General features: G+C 39.1%; 1 protein-coding gene across 9 annotated transcripts in view; it reads left to right on the top strand.

Annotated features, from left to right (window-relative positions):
- Positions 1-21,878, top strand: part of DYNC1I1 (dynein cytoplasmic 1 intermediate chain 1) — a 276,554-nt gene that overhangs the window by 151,283 nt on the left and 103,393 nt on the right. For 8 of the 9 annotated variants that reach the window (XM_081102249.1, XM_081102252.1, XM_081102256.1 and 5 more), the window contains 4 exons: positions 3,599-3,688; positions 9,676-9,838; positions 11,837-11,936; positions 19,745-19,870. In XM_081102249.1, coding sequence (XP_080958375.1) covers positions 3,599-3,688; positions 9,676-9,838; positions 11,837-11,936; positions 19,745-19,870 — 479 coding nt within the window. Of the gene's footprint in view, positions 1-3,598; positions 3,689-4,900; positions 4,925-9,675; positions 9,839-11,836; positions 11,937-19,744; positions 19,871-21,878 lie in introns of all 9 variants that reach the window. The other variant, XM_081102250.1, reaches the window with a different exon arrangement.

Genomic DNA, 21,878 nt, shown 5'->3' on the forward strand with positions numbered 1-21,878 from the left:
GCCCTTATATCTGTGACCGGTGAGAACATGATACTATTTAAGCTCATTCAAGTCATTTGATGAAACTGGCTTCATTTCAAGAACTAGAAGATGTGAATGTAGAGACCACATGGCTCTGATAAAAGCACAACCCCGTAGTGAATGGGACTGATAATAAATTAATGTAGAACTTGACCCATTTCACCCCTTGGTGAATGAGATGGAGTACTTTGTTATTAGTTTTACTTCCCCAAGATCTTCACTCGGCTTCCTCCCTTAACTCCTTGAATGTTTTACTCAAATGTCACCTCAGTGTGGCTTTTCCTGACCACTCTATTTTAAATCTCTACTCTCCCTCTCCTTCCCAGCTTTCTAGTCCCCCCAGCACTTACCTGATACAGTGCATGTTTTGTTTATTGGTTTGAGGCTTCTTTGCAGCAACTCGAATAGAAGCTCCTTGAGCACAGAGATTTTCGTCTGTCTTGTTCTTTGTCAGATTCCCAGCACCAGGTACGTCCTGCTGTTAAGTGCTCAATAAATCTGTGTTGACATAAAAGCTAAGGCACCACCAGCTTGAAGGTTTCTGGGAACAAGTATTCCCAACTCTCTTGATGGCTTAAGAAAGGATTTTTATCCCCACTCAGCAAAGGAGGAAGCAGGGCTCGGAGAGTTTCTCTGAATTGTGTAACATCAAGAGGCTAGCAAGTGGTAGACCCCAGTCTCGAACTCAGATCAGTTACTTCTCTTGACATCCTGCTCCCACCCAGGTTGTGTGTCTGTCTGACCAGAGGAATTTATAGTAAGGATGGCTGGCTGGTCAGGTCTCAGGGCAGTGGGTTCTGAAATGAAAACGAGAGCAGAATTTGGATGCAGCATGTATATTCTTGAATAATAAAACCACCCATTGCGTAGCTCTCCAGGATGTGAAACCTAACTTCTCCTCGGCTCAGCCTTATGTGGAAGAGCGGCCCATGTTGAAGCCATGCGATGTCTGCCTCCACGATCGCCTCCTTGTACTGCAACTGAATATCGTACCTGCTTGTACTTCAGGCCTTTCTCTTCCTCGGCATTTCTGTTTCATGTCGTTCTGTGGGCAGGGGGACAGCATGTGCAATGGCTTGACATGCTTTGGAGGTTTTCTGGTATTTTTTGCTGGGGGATGGGCCATGACTCTGTCTCCTCATCTATAAAATTGGCCTAATGGTACCAAGTTCTGATAAATGAGTATGCATGTCAAGCATTCATCACTGCCGTAGGTATTATTATTGTGTATCTCCTGTATCTCTTCTACTAGGGCATAGGTCATACCAGTAGACATAAGGCACTCGCCTGGCATTTTCATTTGCTAGGGCTGCTGGAACAAAGTACCAGAAACTGAGTGGTTTAAACAATAGAAGCTTTTCTCTCACAGTTGTGGATGCTAGAATTCTGAGATCAAGGTGTTGGCAGAGTTGGTTCCTTCTGAGGCTCTGAGGAAGAAACTTCTCCATGACGCTTCCCTGGTTTCTGGCGGGTTGCTGGCAATCTTTGGTGCTCCTTGGCCTGTGAAAGCATCACCCCAATCTTTGCCTTCATCTTCCCATGGCGTTCTCCCTGTGTGTGAGTCTTTGTCTAAACCTTCCCTTTTTGTGGGCATAATAGGTGCCCACTTTACTTCAGTATGGCCTCATTTTAATCAATTATATCTGCAACAACCCTATTTCCAATATGGTCACATTCTGAGCTTGTTGGGGTTAGGTCTTCAACATATGAATTTGGGGGTGCCCAGTTCAACACATAATAACATGGGTCTTAACCACCTTTGTTTGTTGGAGTTGCTGGCATTTAGTAAGTGTCAGGGTGTTGCTGCTGAATCCATTGCATTTTCTGAAAATGCCTCTAGAATGTTTTGAAATGGGGCCATTTTCTCAGCAAATCAGTATCCTTTGGAAAATTGCCTCCCCATCCAAAGTTTAGCAGGAGAGGACACTTCCCTTCAGCCAGTGCCTCACCAGGCTTTGTGTTAGGTCTTTGGATCGTGAAGATACAACATGTGTTGGTGAATGTTTTATTCAGGAATTTCCAAGCAGGTTTGCAGTGGGTAGATAGCAGTAATATCTTTATATAGGGATAAGGTCTTAGAGGCGTTATTAACATTATAAGATTTATTTATCTAAAAATCTGTGTTCTTTTCAAAAGTTCAGTGCAACTTTTTATTTCATCAGTGTGTATTAATAAATGTATTATTAATAAATTAGTTTTCCTTAAAAGTGTTTTACATTTTCTTCTGATATGTATATATAGTGTGATTATAAGGTAATGAGGTTGATGACACAACCTATATACATGTGTAGAGAGTAATATATTTCAATGAAAATTCCCACTTAAAATTTAATTATCTAAATTGCAGTGCTATACTTTATACGTCCATGTTTTAAAAATTGATATTCCTTACACAAATCACTTGCTTAATATAGTGGGAACTTTTGGAGTTACTTTTCAGGCTATCCATACTTATTTATTTGGACATTTAAGTATGCATTTACAGGGCATTCTCTAGTTGTTTGGTACTGAAGTTTTGAGTTAATATGTCTCAAGATTTATTGTGATGGAAATGGGACTATATAGAGAGCTTGAGATCTTATAGAAGGTTTGTAAATATTTGTTGAATGAATGAATATATGAATGAATGTATGAGGGAAGGAAAACAAGTCATTTATTTTAAACTCCATTTGAACCACCAAAATCAGTAACTTTCAGTGAATATAATACTTAAGAGTGAGGGTAATATAGTAAAAACTGTGAAAGCAAGTTTTAATTCTTTAGATCATTTTATTTTTATAAGTTGGATTTTCTTATGACCTTTGGACTCTCCCCTACATCGTGACTGATGATTCCAAGAGGCCTACAATGAAAGGGGCCTCTGAGACAGGCAGGTTGAGAGCAGAGAGAGAGAGTGAGCACACATTTGCATAGGGCAGGAAGGGCACTATAACATCTGGCAGTGGTAGCCTCCTGGGTCCATTTGGTAGTGCTCGTTAAATTCACATTAATGCATGAGCTGCTCTGGATGTGTAAATGCCATGTGGGTTGGTTGCTTTCTCAGAGGCCAATGGCAAGGACTTTTGGGGGCCCTACCCCTGGTGGTTTACTTGCCAATGGCATTTGACCTGGGGTCAGACCTGTATTTAACCCTTTCCTGTAGGTCAAAAACAAATTAATTTGGTGAGAATTAAATTGGAAATGAGTCGTCTGTACAGCAGGTGTCCCCTGTGGAGAATGTGCCCCAGGTGGAAACATTTTAAGATCTGTTTTGGGGCCATCTCTGAAGAAGCTTCAGAGGTCAGAGAGGCAATTCCAAGACATCCCATGTGGTGAGGGCCTGGAGATGGGCATAGCAGGTGCTGACTCAGGACAGCTTTCTCAGCAACTTGGGGGGACTTTCAAAGAGGCTCCTTTTGGAGATAATTTATTTATATATTCATGAACATATATCTTGGGCATTCATTGTGGACTGATTCACTTAGAAGTTGCCCTAAATGATTGGAACTTTACCCTTTGCCCCTACCTCCCACCATCAACCAAAGGCTTTGATTTGAAGGAACGATAATAGTGCATTTCTCTCTCCCTTTTTTTCTAGAGGATGAAGATGATGAGGATATGGTGGAACCTAAAATTGGCCACGATTCAGAATTGGAAAATCAAGACAAAAAACAGGAAGTGAAGGAAGGTATGGTGTGGGAGCTAAATTGTGTCATTATTTGATTTATTTATTTTATTACCATAAGGGACTCTAGAGGTAAATAAAAATTAAATGTACACCCCCTGTGTGGGAAGGTTTTCTATGATTGTTCAATACATTACATTTAGCAACATGAACTTTAATCTCCAAAGCAAGAGTCATTTTTTATTTTGACTGATAGAGGCAAATAGAGTGCAAACCATCCACAATTCCAGCAACAAATCCAGGCATGATTTCAGTAAAATTATTACTGAATAATGATAAAATAAGACATTTGTTATCAATTATTGTGCTATCTAGAAGCTTTGTTATATATTCCCAATGACAACGTAACAAGAAAGCAAAACAACAACACACAAACAAACAAGGAAACTAAAGCAAAAGAGAAAATGTTATGGGATGTAAAGTACAGCATAGGGAATATAGTCAATAATATTGTAATAATTACATATGGTGTCAGGTGAGTAGTAGACTTATGGGGCGATCACTTCAGAAGGTATAGAAATGTCTAATCAGTACACCCAAAACTAATATAATATTGTATGTCATCTGTAATCGAAATTTTTAAAAATTATAACAAAGAAAAAGAAAGGGGAAGACAATACTACAGGTGATGTTTCCCTAAAAATCCGATTTATATCCCTTCTAGATTCTCAGCCCTGCAGATAAAAGAGAACTTTGAAATTGTCATTCTTATTGATCAATGGACTGTCCGTGAGAACAGAGTGTGGATTTAAAAGATCCTTCCATATTTCCTACCAAATGCCCACAATATAGGTCAACATAACTCTAATTAGAAGCCCATTTGATTTCACATTTTATAGATGCCTGTGGCTCTGGCACAATGTGTGTCACATGGTTGTCACTGGGGACATTTGGAGGACAGGGTCCATACTGGTCACATGTACTCACGTCAGTCTGTTCAGGCACTGAGGTTGGTACAGTCAAGTTCTGGGGCACAATGGAGGGCAAGGAGTGGATTCATCTTTAATAGTGGCATCCACAGAAGGGAATAAAGTTACTTTTCTTGAGAGATTCTAAATGGATTTGATTGAAGAGATTTCACATTCAAACTTCTACTAAGAACATACTTTTTTAAAGCTGGTGAATAAAATATCATTGACACAGGTGTAGCATGAGATAAAATAAATCAGAATTTATTAAGATACCTGCTTCTTCCTTTTGCAAAATGTCCTTAAGATGTACTGGGGATAAGGAGCTGGGGTATGTTTTGCATGTCTTGGCACAGATCACCACCCTCCTCCACCCCCACCCCCCCACCCCAACCTCCAAATTGTCTACTCTGGCAAAACATTGCAACCACCTTCTTCACTTCTGAGCAGAAACACCCTCTAATTTCAACTGTTATTCATGCTTCATGGAATTGATTAAAGTCCTGTTAAAAGTCAAGAAGATGTTTGCAATACATTTTCTATTACTGCTGCATGGTGAGCTTTATTCTCTATTAATGGCTTTTCTGCAAATTAGCACATAATGGGTTAAAAGCATGTTTATGATGGCATCAAACTCTGTGTTGTTGTTTTTTAAAGCAAGACAGTATTTTGCAAACTTCTGAACGAATCTCCAGCAGATATAATAGTGGCGCCATTCACACGGCTGCATGGTAGTTAGGGCTGTGTCAGCACTTCCATTATGAACCCTGAGTTTCAGGGATTTATTACTCAGCCATAAAAATTTGCTCTGGGCTGAAACTTGACATACATGGTTTCAAACCAGTGAACACATTTTTGAGAAATCTGGCCTGTTTTGGAGTTAAAAAAAAAAAAAAAAGTGGTAAGGGGAGATGGGAAAATAATCAGTGCTCACTGGCTTTTGACATTTTTGCCCATGTGACATCAAAATGCATTAAACAGTAAAGAAATATGGGTTTGATGTCTGACTGTTTTCACTCTGTTGTCCGCAACAGAGTAGAGAAAAACAGCAGGTACATTTTAGCTTTTAATCAAAATGTAGGGAATTTGTATATGGGAGTGTCTTTGTGTCTTCAGGTTTGGAGGTTTGCAACAACAGCATCGGAAACCTCACTCCTGTAAATGCATGTCAGCTCCTGAACCTCACATTAACGTCAGTGGAGGATGCCCTCTCTATTAGTGTGGTTTGGGTTGCTTGTTTATGAACTGATTTCCCTGTAAAATTCTCGTAAGAGCCATCCTCCTATTTAATCTGATTTTAAACTTAAGCTTTGTGGGTTTTGTTGTTTATTTGTTTTTTGTCTTTTAAATATATTCTTGAAAAACATTAAAAAATGTCATTTTTATATTGAAATTTAAAACTATAGCATAGAAACAAGGCAAGACAAGTGAATATTTTAAAAATAACTTTTAACCAAAAAAAAAGATATTGTAAAAGACTCTAGAAATTGTGAAATTCATGATGAATTTTACATTTTTACAGAGAAAAAAAAATTCCAAGAACCCAAAAGATATACTATATAATAAATAAATTAAAAAGAAACTGAAAAAATACACCTTAAGGCCGATAAGAAAACTCGAAAAAATAGGTTAAACTAATCATGAAAGACATTAAAAAAGTGTTTTCATATGTAAAACCAAGATAAATTAACACTTCTACAATAAGTAGAATATAAAGTAAACCCTGAAATAAAATGTATACTAGATTTTTATTTTGCAGGACATGAATTCACAGAATTAGGCAGCCATCTTAACTTTGAATTTTATGAATGCAGCACGTGTTTTCATATTTGTTATTCAAGCTAAATATAACTGTTCAGGTAAATTTTGCTAAGTTTGAAATCTGTCATGTCATTTGGACCACATGTAAGTCAAATTCACATATTCTGCTTTTTACAAAGAATCTTTTTCTTTTTAAGGTCACTTTAGATGAAAAAATTATTGTTAGCTCTTTGCCGAAATAATAAACATTTTTTTTGCAAAAAAAACCTGCTATAATATTTCTTATAAGAAAATAAAATATTATAATGCCCATGTTTTCCTCTGATATGCCTTATTAAATTAATCCTGCCCTTTTCATGCAGTGAGTGTATTAAAAAATTGACTAGGTTCCAGTGATAGGGAAAAGCTGCAGAAACAAGTATTTCAGGGGGGATTTGGGGATTATCCTGGGGCAAAACTATTCCGATTCTAATTGTTTATGCTTGTATTTTGAACCTCCTGGATTCCATTAATCAACCAATATTCTTTCATAAAATATGATGTCTGGAGATGTTTCATCTCCGAATGCAGCTTTTGATTATGGTTCTTGGATGCTCCATTATATTTTCATTACATTGTAACAACATTTATCAATTTAAAGATTTTTAAGTATGGGAGGTTTTGGGATTTTGTCAAAAATGCCTGTGGTCCTACTTAACTCCTAAGTTGAATATTATTTACGATGTTAAAAAACTACTTGTCTGCACATGCATCTTATTATTTTGTGCTAACAAATCTTGTCATTTGATCCCTGTTAGACATCAAAGCTTAATATAAGATATATCTTTTGTTTTGCTCCAGTAGCAATTTAATTTTAAGCCAAATATTGTATTGTCAAATATAATATCTGAAGAGGCTACTGCTTCACCTACCTGAACTTGGCCTTTGCAAATACACTTTGATCAGCCATTTATTTTTCTCTTAGAGAGAAGTTGTATGTCTTGAAAGATGAGATCAAAGTGACAATAAGCTACAGGGGAGAAAAAAATTACAGAAAATTACACAGATACTATTTTTTAGTCAAGGTAATGGACCTGTAAGGAAAGATACAGGTGAAATAGAAGGAGCTGAAAAGATAAACAGAGAATAGAAAGCTTTTTTTTAGTATTATAAAAATGGAATAAAGGGGAAAAGTCCTGTCTCTGCCTAATTTCCAGGGTGCCTTGGTTATCCATCAACAGTGACTGAGGCTAACCGAGGCTATTAAAATAAGACATTTTCCTTGGTCCTATAGTACCCTTGTTTAGTGAAGTTTATTTATTTATGTAACAGTACTAACCAAAATAAAATAACCCTCATATTTTGTAGGGTTATTATTTATTTATTTATTTATTTATTTATTTATTTATTTATTTACTTTGCCTAGTTACATTGAATGGTTTTACTGTTTTCTTGAACTTACATATGGGTGAAAAAATTGAATTTCATACTAATATATAGGAGTTTTAAGAAGTAGACTACTAAATTGCTACCTAAAGAGTAATGATTAAATACTTAACTATTTGCCCAGTGTATTTAACTTGAACCCTTAAACCAGAATTAGTGTTTAGGTATCATGGCCTGCTTTGCCCAGAGACCTTTAATTGCTTGAAGAATCGAAGCTAACATTTGGCACAGGAAATGTTGGTTTTGTAGAGTTCTTGTTGTTATGGTCCATTTCACTATTTCTCAAGCCAGTGTCTGGGCAGTTCTGCTCAGCAGAAGTTGATGGGGGTTCTTGGGAGAGTCCCAGCAGACACTGGCATCTTTCGGGTTCTGGAGACTTCAGCAGCAAAGAAGTGTTTCTAACTATATTTAAAAACTATGGGATGGGCTGTTTTTGGAGAAGATCTTCTGCTGGAGTGGATTTATCTTTTTTTGTTTTGTTATAATGTTACCTGGAGAGCATTTTTCAAGGTGTGAAACAACTACATCAGGGTCATGCTAGTTTCTTGTACAAGGGCAGATTGTGGAGTCCGTCCCTGAACCTCCCCCATTGTGGTCTAAGGCAGGAAAGGGGCGGTGGGAACGGGAGAGTCATCATGAACCTGAAAAGTTTGTGATTCCCTCCATGGCTCTGCAGGAGAGCTTAGGTCAGTTCCCATTTCTCAGAACAGTGGCTTTGAGAGACCATGAATAGAAGCAAGTAACATTTACATAAAACATTATGCTCCAGGCCCGCACCTGAAAGAGTCCTCTGACCATGTGGCCATATGGACATTGGTCCTGGTTATACAGGGATGGTGGTAGAAGTGTTTGGAAAAGCCAGTGGGTGAGTGATTCCACCAGGGACCCACCTGTAATTGTAGTGCACTACCCCCTTCTGTAGCTTCAACTTCAGGCACTTCTGGTGCCACGGAAAGAGCCATCAATCAAATGTGGACCGAGGGCTCCCTGCCCAGAGTTGAATGGGGTTCCTGAAGAACCACAAAGGCTCAGCTGACAACTTCTGCCCTTGAGGCTTTCTCAGTCTGGGAGAGTTCCTAATCCTTTACCGGTTTATGTAAACCCTGCTACTGAAGAAACAGTTTATGTAACTTAGTTGTGACTCTGAAGCGAACTTTCTTTCAGAGACTATGACATATTGCTGTTTTTTCATCTTCTTTGCCTCATTCTTTGCATCTTCAGGATTCGTGATAAGCTCGACCATGCTAGAAAAGTGAGGCATACAAGCAATTGTGAGGTGTCTCACAGAAGCATTTATTTGTTCCATGTGTTTGTGTACAAACAGAAGATATTTGGGGTGAAAGGGGTTTGGGAGGACATGTCAGGGTTTGAGTGGAATGTATATAGCAATCAGTCAGCCTTATCAGGTCATCATCTAAAATAAAATGAATTTATCCAGAGAAAGAGGACAGGTGCTATCTGGATCATAGCATGGGTAGTTCTTAATTATTTAATATGTGCAGCTTTACAGTAGTCTCTAATATACATAGTTTTAGATTTCTCTAATATTCATTATTTCAGCCTTTTTTTTTTCAGTTTTAAAGACAATGACGTTATTCAAAACTGATTGCCTAGAACCCACCAATCTATTTTCATTGGTAATATTTTTCAGCTCTTCCAAACAGTAAGTAGGCCAGATATGAAATCTTTTTGTAAAATTGGCAGTGAATACATCTGCAAATAACGTTCTTTGTGAATGTGGGAGTAATTTAGACTGGATATTTATTTACAAGGGCTTATCTCGCTGTGTCTTCTCATTCCTTTGATAAGCAGTCTCTTTCAAGAGTTGGATTCCTCTTGAAATGTTTTAATTGTCCTTTTTTTTTTCTCTCCTAACAATCTCTTTTACATAAAAAGCCCCTCCAAGGGAGCTGACAGAAGAAGAGAAACAGCAGATCCTTCATTCAGAGGAATTTCTCATCTTTTTTGATCGGACCATCCGGGTCATTGAAAGAGCGCTGGCCGAAGACTCGGACATCTTCTTTGACTATAGTGGTCGCGAGTTAGAGGAAAAAGATGGGTTAGTTTCTTGTGTGCATTTTTAAAAAATACAGTGATAAGTTATCTGTTGATTCTAAATTCATATGTGTGTCACCGTTGCAAATCCCAAATCTAACAAATCAGAGGAGGATGAAATTCCAGGGTTGATCTTGCTAAACAGCTTTGACTAAGGGCTTTGGTTATACCTCCTGGCTTAGAGTTTCCTTGTAATTATCATGTGCTTCCGTGAAATGCTTTTGAACTTGATATCTGGGGAACGGGCCAGGTGATAGAGGCTGGCAGAGTCATATGTACTTTGTCCTCTGACAAAACACCCTTATAAGCAGCAGCAGGAGATTTATGTTATATCCAGTAGATCTATTTTTTATGTCTAAGCAAACAGGAAACTGAAGGAAATAAACACAAGATAGACCTTAACTGATGTGGGAGACAGTGAATAGAAACTGGAAATGTTTTCTTCTTTAGACACCTTAAGATTCTGTGTCTATGCCTTTTTAGAAACACATATGCAGGGATATATTTACAGATAAAACAAATAAAAAAGTAATCAATAAAAGCAAGTGGCCCCAAATGACTTTCTCTGTGACTGCAACCTATACATTGTAAAAGGCAGTGGCTGCTAACCATCATCGTGGGGATAATAAAGAGGCACTTTATGAGCTTCCTAAGAAATAGAAATAGCTGGTTTTTAGTCACCAATTTCTTTTTGCCAAGAACAATATGAGGAGGTGAGATCCCCTGCCTTTTTCATCATACCTGAGTTTTTTACTATTTCTAAAATTCAAATACATTCTCAAAGGACAACCTATCATCATTGAAGACACTCAAAGGAATACAACAGAGGCTCCATACACAGTTTCAAAAGGGAGTTCTGAAATGTCCTAAACAGTTAAAGAGACAATAGTGTTTTGAATATACATGTTCTGAAATGTTTGTTTTCTTTTTAAAAGCCCACTCTGTGGCTCAGTTGGTTTTTCTAGGTGCTATTTCCTTCTGGGTGTCTGGCCCACTGTTATCCTGGCTTCCTGACAGTTACTTGGGTGCATATACCTCTTGCCTGAGTTGGCAAGGGTGGAGATGCAGAAGGGTTAACAGGAGGGAAAAAATATCAACTCAGAATAAGTCAGCTGATTAGAGCCTAAGAAAATAATCTAAAACCAGGTCACCCAGTACAAGTGATGCAGGATGCAAGCCAACGGAATGAAGCAAATGAACAGAAAGAAAAAGGTGAGTGTGGAGAAATTTCTTGAACCAAAGCCCAAGAAATGTAGGCACTTTTTTATGCACATCCAAAAGCTGCTGGCAGAGAATAAACATGACTCAATTGAAACACTCAGTCGATGGAGCAAATGCACGACCAGGGAAGCGCTCTTGAGAGGAGGTTTGGTGGCCAGCTGAGTGTCAGCCAAGTAAACACTGGCCAAAGTGTAATTATTCCAGACCCCGATGCTGTTTTAGTCTATGTGTAGCATCTCATATGCGTGGTGCACCCCCCACCCCCCCTCTCCAGCATGTCTGTCTCATGGTGGAACTTACCACTTGCTATTGAGCAGGGAGGCAACCACTACAGCTAATCAGAAATTACTGGTAAAGAGAAACATGCACATCATCTCTGGTCTAAGGCCAGATAAAAGGGCACTGATCTCAAAGAATCGCCAAGTGTGTGTGCTCCCTTGACAACAGGGACATTTCTAGTACACTCTGCTTTAGGATAGAACTTACTGAGAGGAGGAGACTCCTTTAGCACTCGTCAAGATGAGAACCTGAAACAGATTTGACATTTCATACCAGGCTTGGGACATGTGGAAACCTTTTCTGGGCCAGGTTAGAGAGAGTTTTTCATAAAGGAGACCCTTGATAGTTAATTTGCGAACAGAGTTTGTTATATAATTGGATGCTTTGGCTTCAGGGAGTATTGTGTACCATGCTTTTCCATTTCATTCTTTCAGCATTAGCAGAAGAGACAAAGCCCCATTCTGAAGCATCATATTTATCTTTGATATTTAAACCCTCCTAGGGATGTCCAGGCTGGAGCCAACCTTTCTTTCAATCGTCAGTTCTATGATGAGCATTGGTCCAAGCACCGAGTAGTCACCTGTATGGACTGGTCTCTCCAGGTAAGAATTATTGCTGGGATAGGACAAACTGGGCTTGTGTTCTCATGGCATTTGAGAGAGAGAGAGAGAGAGAGAGAGAGAGAGAGAGAGAGAGAGACACGAATTTGCTTCACTACTTTTGGATATGCTCTTTAACCTACAATTTTTTCTCTGCCTGTTGGGTGTCTTTCTTATTTTCCTGAGGTTTCAGTTTCAGTTTTGCTCTCTGTTATCCTTATATATTGAGTACTTACTATGTGCCAGGTACCCGACAGGGGCCCGGCCATTCTGCCTGTGAAGCTGCTCTCATTAAGATTGCCAGTGGTTTTCTATTTGTCAAATCCTGGGGCTATTGTTAAGCCTTCTTTGGCCCTGACATTCCAGTGTTGTTGGCTTTCCCATTCTTCTAAAAACAATATCCTTCCACAGAGTTCCACACACTATTCCCCTCTAGTTCTCAGTCTTTTCTAAGGTGTCTTTTTCTCCTCCCCCCTTGTGGTCCTCATGGCCATGCCCTCACTCTTCTTCCTGACAGGGTCTCTGTGGGAGATTTCCTCCACTGCTATGGATTCAACCACCACGGGGGCAGCCTGCTTATATCTCCCATCTACTATCTCTCCTCAATTCCACTTTACACCCCAGACAGATGCACTCAGGGGCCCCACAGAATCTCAAACATGCCATTAAGTCATTATTTCCACATATTATAAATCTTTTTTTGCCACTACATTCTCTCTATGTGAAAGCCATAGCCAAGGGCCAAAGCAGAACTTTCATCATTAACATTAGCAACTTCTCCTTTATCTTCCATACCCCATCAGTCACCAAAACTGTCTATTTCTCTATTCATATATCCCTCACCTTACAACTGTAGTATTGCTAACCTTCTATATCTATGCTTGTCCACCTATCTTTTGAACATCAAGTCAAATATAGTTTGAACAATGCAGGGATTAGGGATAACACCCCCCTCCCCTGCCACACACACACATACAGTAAAAAATATGTATATAAATTCCCAATTGTCCCCTGATATCTGTGGGTGATTGGTTTCAGGACCAACTCTCCCCTTCCCTCCACAGGTACCAAAATCTATGGATGCTCAAGTCGCTTCTATAAAACAGTGTAGAACAATGTTAGCCCTCCACATCCATGGATTCCCAACCGTGGATTCAAAAGCCAGGGATACAGAGGGCCGAATACATATTTATTGAAAAATTCAGCATATAAGTGGACTCATGTAGTTCAAACCATGTTGTTCAAGATTCAGCTGTAATCTTTCTAAAGTTCAAATCTGATCACTCTACCCCCTAGATTAAAAATCCCTATTATCAATAAGAAAAAAGTCTAAACTTATTGGTGTGGCATTCAGAGTGGAAGCAGGCAAATTAACCAAAAGCCAGTTTGCTGAATGGCCAACTCAACTAGTTGACAGTTTATCCAGTGCAGAGTAGTGAAGTTATGTGGCACAGCCTGGTTGTGGTCCAGGCAGAATTTGAACCCAGATGGTCTGAGCCCTGAGCCCATGTTTTCGATGACCATGCTGTGCTTTCTACTGCAACGACAATGACATCATAGCAGTGAGGAGAATAGGAATGCTGAGTCCTGGCCATTTATGTCCAGCACCGTTTCTGCTTTCTTGTATCTGTGCTTTTATTAAGAAGAATAATCATGGCTATCTTTTAGTTTGTGTTTCTTACATGCTAAGCACTGTGCCAGCTGCTCGGATGGCATTATCCTATTTCACCCTCATAACATCGCATAAGGTGGCCACTGTTACTCTTTCCATTTTATAGCTGAGGATATCGAAGCTCGGAGAAACTAAGTCACTCAGCTAGGATGTGGTAGAGCAGGGATTTGAACCCAAGCCTTTCAGTACGTTAGGGCATATGCTCTTCACCACTGCCTCCCACAAATGGCAATACATCTGGCACCAAGAGAGGGTGTAAGTGCTAAATGACATGGGGCAGATAGCAAGTGCTTTCAGAGTGCAGTGGAGTTTGGTATCTGTTTCTGGTCAGACAGGGCTTCTCAGAAGACTGGGATTCAGACAAATGGAGGGGAGAAGAGGGTGTTCTAGGCAGAGCAGTTAAACAGATGGTGTGAAGAGCCCCATTTAATCATGCTAGAGAACTGAAGGGGAGAGTAATCCCCCACAACCGGACTGTCATCAGCCACCGAGTGGGTGAGTGTTCTCTCCTCTTAAGTCTCCTTTTACATCCAAACAGCAGAGCAGGCATGTCATGGAGCAGAGACTAATACCAGCAGGGATTGCCCGGCCTCATCCCGCTGCTGTGTGGGTGGTCTGTGAGTGCACTCGGGTGTGTGCACAGAAATCAGATCCAAGCCTAAGGAAACACTTAGCTCGGCTTGTTCACTTGTTCAGAGTCTGGAAATTACACAGGAACCTTATCTGACACATTCCTCAAAGGCAACATGTACTTGTCCCTGGGTCGGCTGACAGTGCTCCCAGAGGAGTGGCAGGGCCAGCTCCTCCTGCTCATGGATGGATTTGCTTCCATGGAGGATTCTGTGTGATGCTTTTTGTTTCAGGAAGTGAACCTGTAAAGGGCAGAAATGCTACCATGGAGAGACCACGTTTATTTTTCCTCATTTTTGTGTAAGCTGTTTACCTACACTATGAGGAAGAGGTTTGCAATTTTGAAAAATGTACTTTATATGGAGCATGCGAAAAAGGTTTAGAACCCTCAGCTCCTACATAACACTTCTGTGGGGTTCAAAGGACCATGTTTATATGCATATGGGATGAAGAGACTTCCTGAATGTATCTAGATACAACCCAGTGACATTAACAAAGAAGGGCAGAAGCACACCCTTACGCTCTAGTAGGATGATTACCTGAGTGGAACAGAATGGAAAAAGGGGAGAAAAAAGAAAACACTACAGTAAGTCCTCACTTAACATCATAAGTAGGTTCTGTGACTTTAAACAAAATGACATATAATTAAACCATTTCACCATGGGATAATTGATATAAACAAGAGTTCAATTCCTAAGGCATCTCATCTATGTTATAACAGCAAAACAATGTTATTCGAGGATCTACTGTATGAGGTTTCTGTATAGCTTTGTTTTGATCTCCCAAGATTCTTAAACAAGAACATTTTAAGTTTGCAATATTTTCAAAATATCCACACATATCTTCCTGGAATAAATTTGAGCAGTTGGAGAATTACATCAACTTTGTCATTCATTGAATATTGTGTAGTAGAGAGGGTCAATAATACTATACACATAGCATGTGACAGACTGGTACAAAACCAGACTCATGGTCTTACTCCCACTGTATTGTATTCCTCTCACATGTAAATTGCATTCTCCAATCTTTCAGTCATGATTATACAAACTCGAGTACTTTTGGACAGATTTTTTAGTTGCCAAATCAAATTAAATTTACAATAGCAAGAAAACTCCCACTGACACCAATTCAAATCTGCTAACATACGGATTTGACACCTACTTTATGCCGTGCCCTCAACTTCTTGCTTGTTTTGGAAATAGCATCCTAACTGATCATCCCACCTCAAGTTTCTACATTGTTGAGTCATTATAAGTATTCTTTCAAGATTAACACTTGTAACAATTACTTATATGCTCTCAATATTACGTTGGGCATGTTGCCTGACTTCTCTTGGCTTAAGATTCCTCATTCATAAAATGATGGTAATAATACTTAGCTTGCATGCTTATTGTGACTCTTGAATGAGTTAATGTATTTAAAGAACTTACAATTTTTAAAAATGTCTAGTACATAAAAAGTACTCAATAAATGTGATAGTGGGGAGAGTATTAGCACAAGTATAAATAGTTGCAACATATGACTCCTACCACCCCAGAGTAAAGTCTAAAATCATTAGCCTATACTCAGTAACTTCTATGAGGATGCCCTGAGATATTTCCAACATTTCCTGTTTCTTACCTCTTCATACATCTTAGCTCACTGCCAAATGCTACCTTCTGAGGTCTCCTGAACCTATTCTTCACTTTCGGCTAGCTTAAGCAAAAGGGGGAATTTATTGGAGAGCCACTCAGGTGCTTAGGGGATCGGTGGAAAAGATAAACAACTGGAACTCAGGAATAGTAGAAATCTGGGCAGCTTGGGGAACCTCACCAATAAAATGCTATCATAACCTAACTCACTTGCCAGCCCACAGGTTTTGTGTCTCTGTTCAAAATTTACAATGACCAGCTAGGAAAATGTGATTGGCCCAGTTGGATGTCAGCCCTGCAATGAATGGATTGTCCCTGGGAAGTTAGACAGCTATTTACTGAGGTAATCTCCAGATATGGGAGCATCACTGAGCCAGCTGACACCCAATAGAATATCCTGCACCCATATTGGTATCCTTGTCCATACTGTCCTCTCCCTTTTCTCCTAATAACCTACCCATTTGACAAAGCCCAACGCTCATTTCTTTTTAGAAATCCTTTTCAATTTTTCTCCCTGCAGCACCCCAACTAAAATGGTTATTTTGTCCTCTGTACTTGCTTATGCCCCTATCTTAGCACATATCATGTTCTGCTTGTATGTTTGTACTAGAGGCCCAGTGCATGAAATTCTTGCATGGGTAGGGTCCCTAGGCCTGGCCAGTGATCAGGGCCAATCATGGCCTTCCGGGTGCCAGCTGCGGCCTTCCTTCGTTCTATGCCCTCCCTCCCTCACCACCCCTCTCCCCCGGGGTGGTCAGTGCACATCATAGCGAGTGATCAGTCTGGTAGAGCTCCACGGGGACAATTTGCATATTAGGCTTTTATATAGAGAGATTATAGTTACACATGCATGTGTCTCACTTCCCTCTACTTAGCGGAGAGTTCCTGTAGAGCAAAGCCTGTTGTTGTTACATTCTTCTCCCACATTTTAGCTGGCACAGTGCCTTACAAATGCATAGGAGGCACTTGACGCAGGCTACAGTGGACTAGAAGCCAAGCAGACTTTAAATTGGGTTCTCAGGTCTTCACTTATTAGCAGCATAACTGGGAACAAGTTACTCACCCAGGGACTCTTAGCTTCTCCATCTGTAGAAATAGGAAAACCATTGCTAGTTTAGATTGCAAGGGCCAAATGAGTTAATCACCCAGTTCTGTCTGGAACATAATGGGCACTTTATGTTGGTTCCCTTCTCTTTAATAAAAGTCAGACTTTATTTCTCTATAAGAGCAAACAGCTTGAGAGCAGATCTGGTCATTTCCAGGTAACAATTCTCCTAGGTTTAATATTAGATAATCCAGCCTCATGAATAATCATAAACTTCATACTTGTTCGCATTCTCTTTAAACTCATACTTTTAACATTTAAGGTTAAATCATTGTTCAGAAATTTACTTTTTATTGGAGAATAACAAATTTGACTAATCATGTTCAAAGAAGTAACAGAAAAAGGCATGCTAGAGGAGATTTTTGAACTCATAAAATTTCACATGCAATAAGAGTTAAAGTAATATCTTTAGGACTTATGATCCCAATTATAAATATTACACCAAAGACATTTCACTGGTATTTTACTAAAGCTCTCCCTGTTTTCTAAAGGAGTTTTAAACCCAAATAATTTAGAGTATTTTTAATGGAAAAAAGAAAAGCTACAAGTGGGAGCCGACGATGAAACCCAGATGTGAAGCTGTGGTATATAATTCAAGACACATCTGGCTGCTCATTGACCATTCTGATAGTGGTGGTGTTGATGTTTATAGAGTTGCCTTTTTACATGCGACATAGTTAAACTTCAGCTGGACAGTCTGGAGACTTCTGTGTTTATTTAGATGTTAGTGTCTTTGAATGGGCCTTTGATTTAGCCCCTGAGGAGTATTTTCTGATAAAGAGTGATTACGTCCAATGATGGCCGCATACATGTATTATAGGCTTGTACTTCTTCTGCATCAACCAGCAAGTTGCCCCGTGTAGTTTTCTTAAATTGAGGGAGTTTAAAGAATGAATAAAGCCACGGAAAAGACTTAGGTTTAATTATTATAGATAGAAAAACGTTGATGTTCAAATTTATGATAATCTATTTTTAAATATATACACAGCATAGTGAAATATAGGGGGGAAATTAAATGATCTTTGAGCAAAGGGTGATAGGATCTGTTATAATCCTAATATAATTGCATATGTAATGATACAATTTTTAATGTGGCTGCCTTATGGAATCCCAGGTAGGAGTGGCCTTTTCATGAAATGTTGTATCTCCCATGAGATCCACTCCTCAGTTTGTTTATTAATACACAGCACAGAGATATCATAGTGTGAGTAGGTATTTCTATTCACTGTGGAGTCCTAATGGTTTTACTGGTTGTGTTTCCTGCACTTATGCGTTTAATTGTTGGAATTATTTTATAACAAGGGATTAAATATAAAGTCCACTGAGCACAGTTACTAAAATTTTTAAAAAGCATCTGTAATTCAGTAGGTTTTGGCACAAGTTTAGCATGTGGTGAGAGTTACTAGGCCCTAGACTCAGAGGTCAATAAAAACTAGTCTCTACATTCAGAATGCTTCAAACCTTGTAAGAAACAGAAGTGGAGGAAAACCATGATACAATTTGACAAGTGCATTAATGGGAGAGGACACACACATAATGTTCAAGGAGAAAATGAGAGGTAAGGGGAGGTGGTACATGGTTAGTTGGGATTGTCTGGAGGACTAGATGCCTGCATTGAATCTTAAACAGTGAGTTAATGATGTCTACCACACAGAAGAGGCATTCCAATGAGAACAGCAGACTCATAGGTACAAAGGCCATATCTGTGACCCTCAGAACTAGCCCAGTGAGGCTGGGTCATGGAATGTGGGAGGGCGAAAGGAGGGAGAATTGTAAGAGATTAAGCAGAAGAGTTAGAAAATGACAGAAGGATCCTATATGACCTGCATTTTATCTTCAAAGTAATAATGAGCCATTAAAGTATTTTAAACAGAGGAGTGCCTTAGCAGATGTCTGTTGTAAAGTCATGTTGACAAAGTAGGTGAGGGTGGGGCCTGGAGAGCCATTTAGGAAGCTGTTGCCTTCATTCAGATAAGAAGTTAGTTTAGGAGGCTCTCACCTTAAGGATGGGAAGAAAACATGCATTGGAAAGGTATTGAGGAAGTAGTGAAATAGTACATGGGGTTGAGAAAGAGGAAGCAATAAAAATGAATATGGAGTGCCCAGGCTGGACAATGAGGCACCAAAAGAGGGAACATTGAAAGAGCAGTAGGTTTTATGGAAGGCAACGAGCTCATTTGTCTATGGTTACATCTGATGTGTCTGTGGGCGGCCCTGAGAAATCCCCAGTGGCAGTCAGATATAAGGATCTGCAGCTAGGAGAGAAATCAAGCCTAAAGGTATAGATTTGAACACTGTCAGCATATTAATGCTTGTTATAACCATTGGAGTAGATGAGGTCGCCCAGAGAAAATGTGTATACAGAGACAAAGGAAAAATAGGCCATAAAACAGCTTCCTTGGAACATAGATAGCAGATGGAGAACCTGTAGGAACTAAGAAGAGTGGGCAGGAAGAAAATCAGGAGAGAAATATGTAATGGAATCCAACACAGGAGAAAGGAGGGATTAGCCCACATGCCAGCTAATACAGAAAGATCCAGCAATGTGTGCAGTTTGGTAATTATTGGTGACTATGACAAGCTCATGTGGAATGATGGCGGCAGAAACCAGATTGCAATAGGTTGAGGCATGAAGTTGGTATTAAGTATGCCACAGCTTAAAAAGCAAGTGGCATTTAAAGTATGTAGTAGAGCATGTGTCTGTAGAAATTAAGAAAGTTTTCTTTGTGTTGTCATCTTGGTCTAATTCATTCGTGTGACCTCTCCCACTCAGTACCCTGAGCTGATGGTCGCTTCCTACAACAACAATGAAGATGCTCCCCATGAACCAGATGGAGTGGCCTTGGTTTGGAACATGAAGTTCAAGAAAACCACACCAGAGTACGTCTTCCACTGTCAGGTAGGAGTCAGCACAGTAAAAATAACTTACATCTCCTACTAGACCAAATATAGTTCCTGCTGCCTTGCATCCGTCTTATGTGGAGAGGAAGAACTGAGTTTAAAAATGGAATTGTTGACAGTTTTGGAAAATTTCCCCACAGTAACCTAATGTTTGGGGAAAGTGGCAACCCTCTCCAAACAGTTAGGAAGCCTGGTTGGGGACTGTGTGTCATTTTCTTTCTATTTAAAACCGCCCCCATAGAGATGAGTTTATAAAGACCTCACACTTATGAAGAAATCCTGGTGTACCACTTCCTCTGCTCAGCAGCAGCATATGCTTGCCCACCCACGTGGACATCCGCAGAGCACTACCATTTCAAGCTCCCTTCTCTCTCCGAAATGCAGTTCAATGGGATTTTGCCAATTTTAAGTTGAGGGGCGCCATCTTACTTGCAAGATAATAATATTTTTGTAGCCGGTTTAAGGGAATACCCATCATGAATCTTTCCTGACTTGTTGAGAAATATAGATGCTGTTTCCAGTTTGCAAGTGCAGAGATCATTTCAAATAGTTTTGGGTAGTTTATTCCTTATGTCTGCTGATACATTTGTCTTCTCATCCATTCAACATAATACAGGCTGAAATTACGCTACACTTGTGAACACCAAGCTTGGCTCCGTTGCCATGACTCTGCTTAAATAATAGGCCTCAGTAGTGGCCCATGCACCAACCCCTTTATTAATGCTCATATCCTGTGATTATGCACAGGAAAATGCAAAACAAACGTTCCAGCTCAAAGTTTCAGTTCCTCAAATATTACAATTCAGACGTACTGAGTGACAGTTTAATCTAAATACAAATTCATTAATTGAAAGGGCGGGTAAACCTGTTGATGTTTGGAAGTTTAGTGCCAATTTCTATCTAAGTGCTGAGTATCTTTTTGAACTGAAATATGTTTAGACTTTAGAATATTATCAGATATGATTTGGAGAATGGGAGCTGCTGGAATGAAAGGCCCAGCCCAACCTGATTGAGTAGCCTCTGACCCAGGCCATGTTTTTCTAATTTGCTATCTTAAAACAACAAGAATTCTAGGTCTGCATAGTAAATAGCCTTTTTTCCCCCTTGAACCTTTGAAATAAGAACAGTTTTTCCTTTCTTTGTTTTTTTTTTTATAAGATTATCAAATTTGTCAGTGTGATATGCTCTTTTGGTAAACATAGAAGCACAAAATCTTAATTTTGCTCAATTTTAAGAAGCTTGTTGAATTACCAGGAAAATACTAAAAGACTTATGGGGTAAGCAGAAGCACATTTTTTAAAAATCAGTGCCATTTAAATTCTTTTGATATTATATAAAGCATATCTTGAATATTAAAAAAAGAAGTAATAATATATTGTTTTAGTCGATGTACATGCTGGTTATCAAAATTTATATTAACTGACTATCGGTAGCCTGTGACAAAAACAGTTTGATAATATGGTTAACATTCACAACATTGCATAGTAAACAGGCCAGTAGGAGCATGATAATGCTGAGTTAAGAACTATTTTCAAAGGTCTTTGGAATTAACTGGAATTTTAAAATTACCTGTCTTATTGCACAATTGTAAGACCAATATTGATTGAAAAGAGCATCTTCTTTGTCCTCTTGTGGTAGCTTTGGAATTATTTACTAAAGCTCTCACTAACATGCATTTAATTTTATTTTTAGTTTTTCCATTAAATGATCAAATGTATGTATTTTAGAAGAAAATACACTCTTGATTTCAAAAACAACAACAAAAAAACAAAGTCAGAAGTACTCTGAATATCCTAACAAAATATGCTGACTAAAATATCTCTTTGTCCCCCAAATTCCTACTACTATGTTCATTTCATCTGGTGACCAGAAGCAGATGGGGCTCTCAACTCTACTTAGTATTCTTAATAGAAGAAACGTGAGAATTCTAATACTTTTAAACTTTGAGTTGATCAAGTGACATGTGCAAGAGACCATGAGGACTCTGAGAGTCTAGGTACCAAATA

The sequence above is a fragment of the Myotis nattereri genome, assembly GCF_964212035.1.
Source record: "Myotis nattereri genome assembly, chromosome: 11".
NCBI lineage: Eukaryota > Metazoa > Chordata > Mammalia > Chiroptera > Vespertilionidae > Myotis > Myotis nattereri.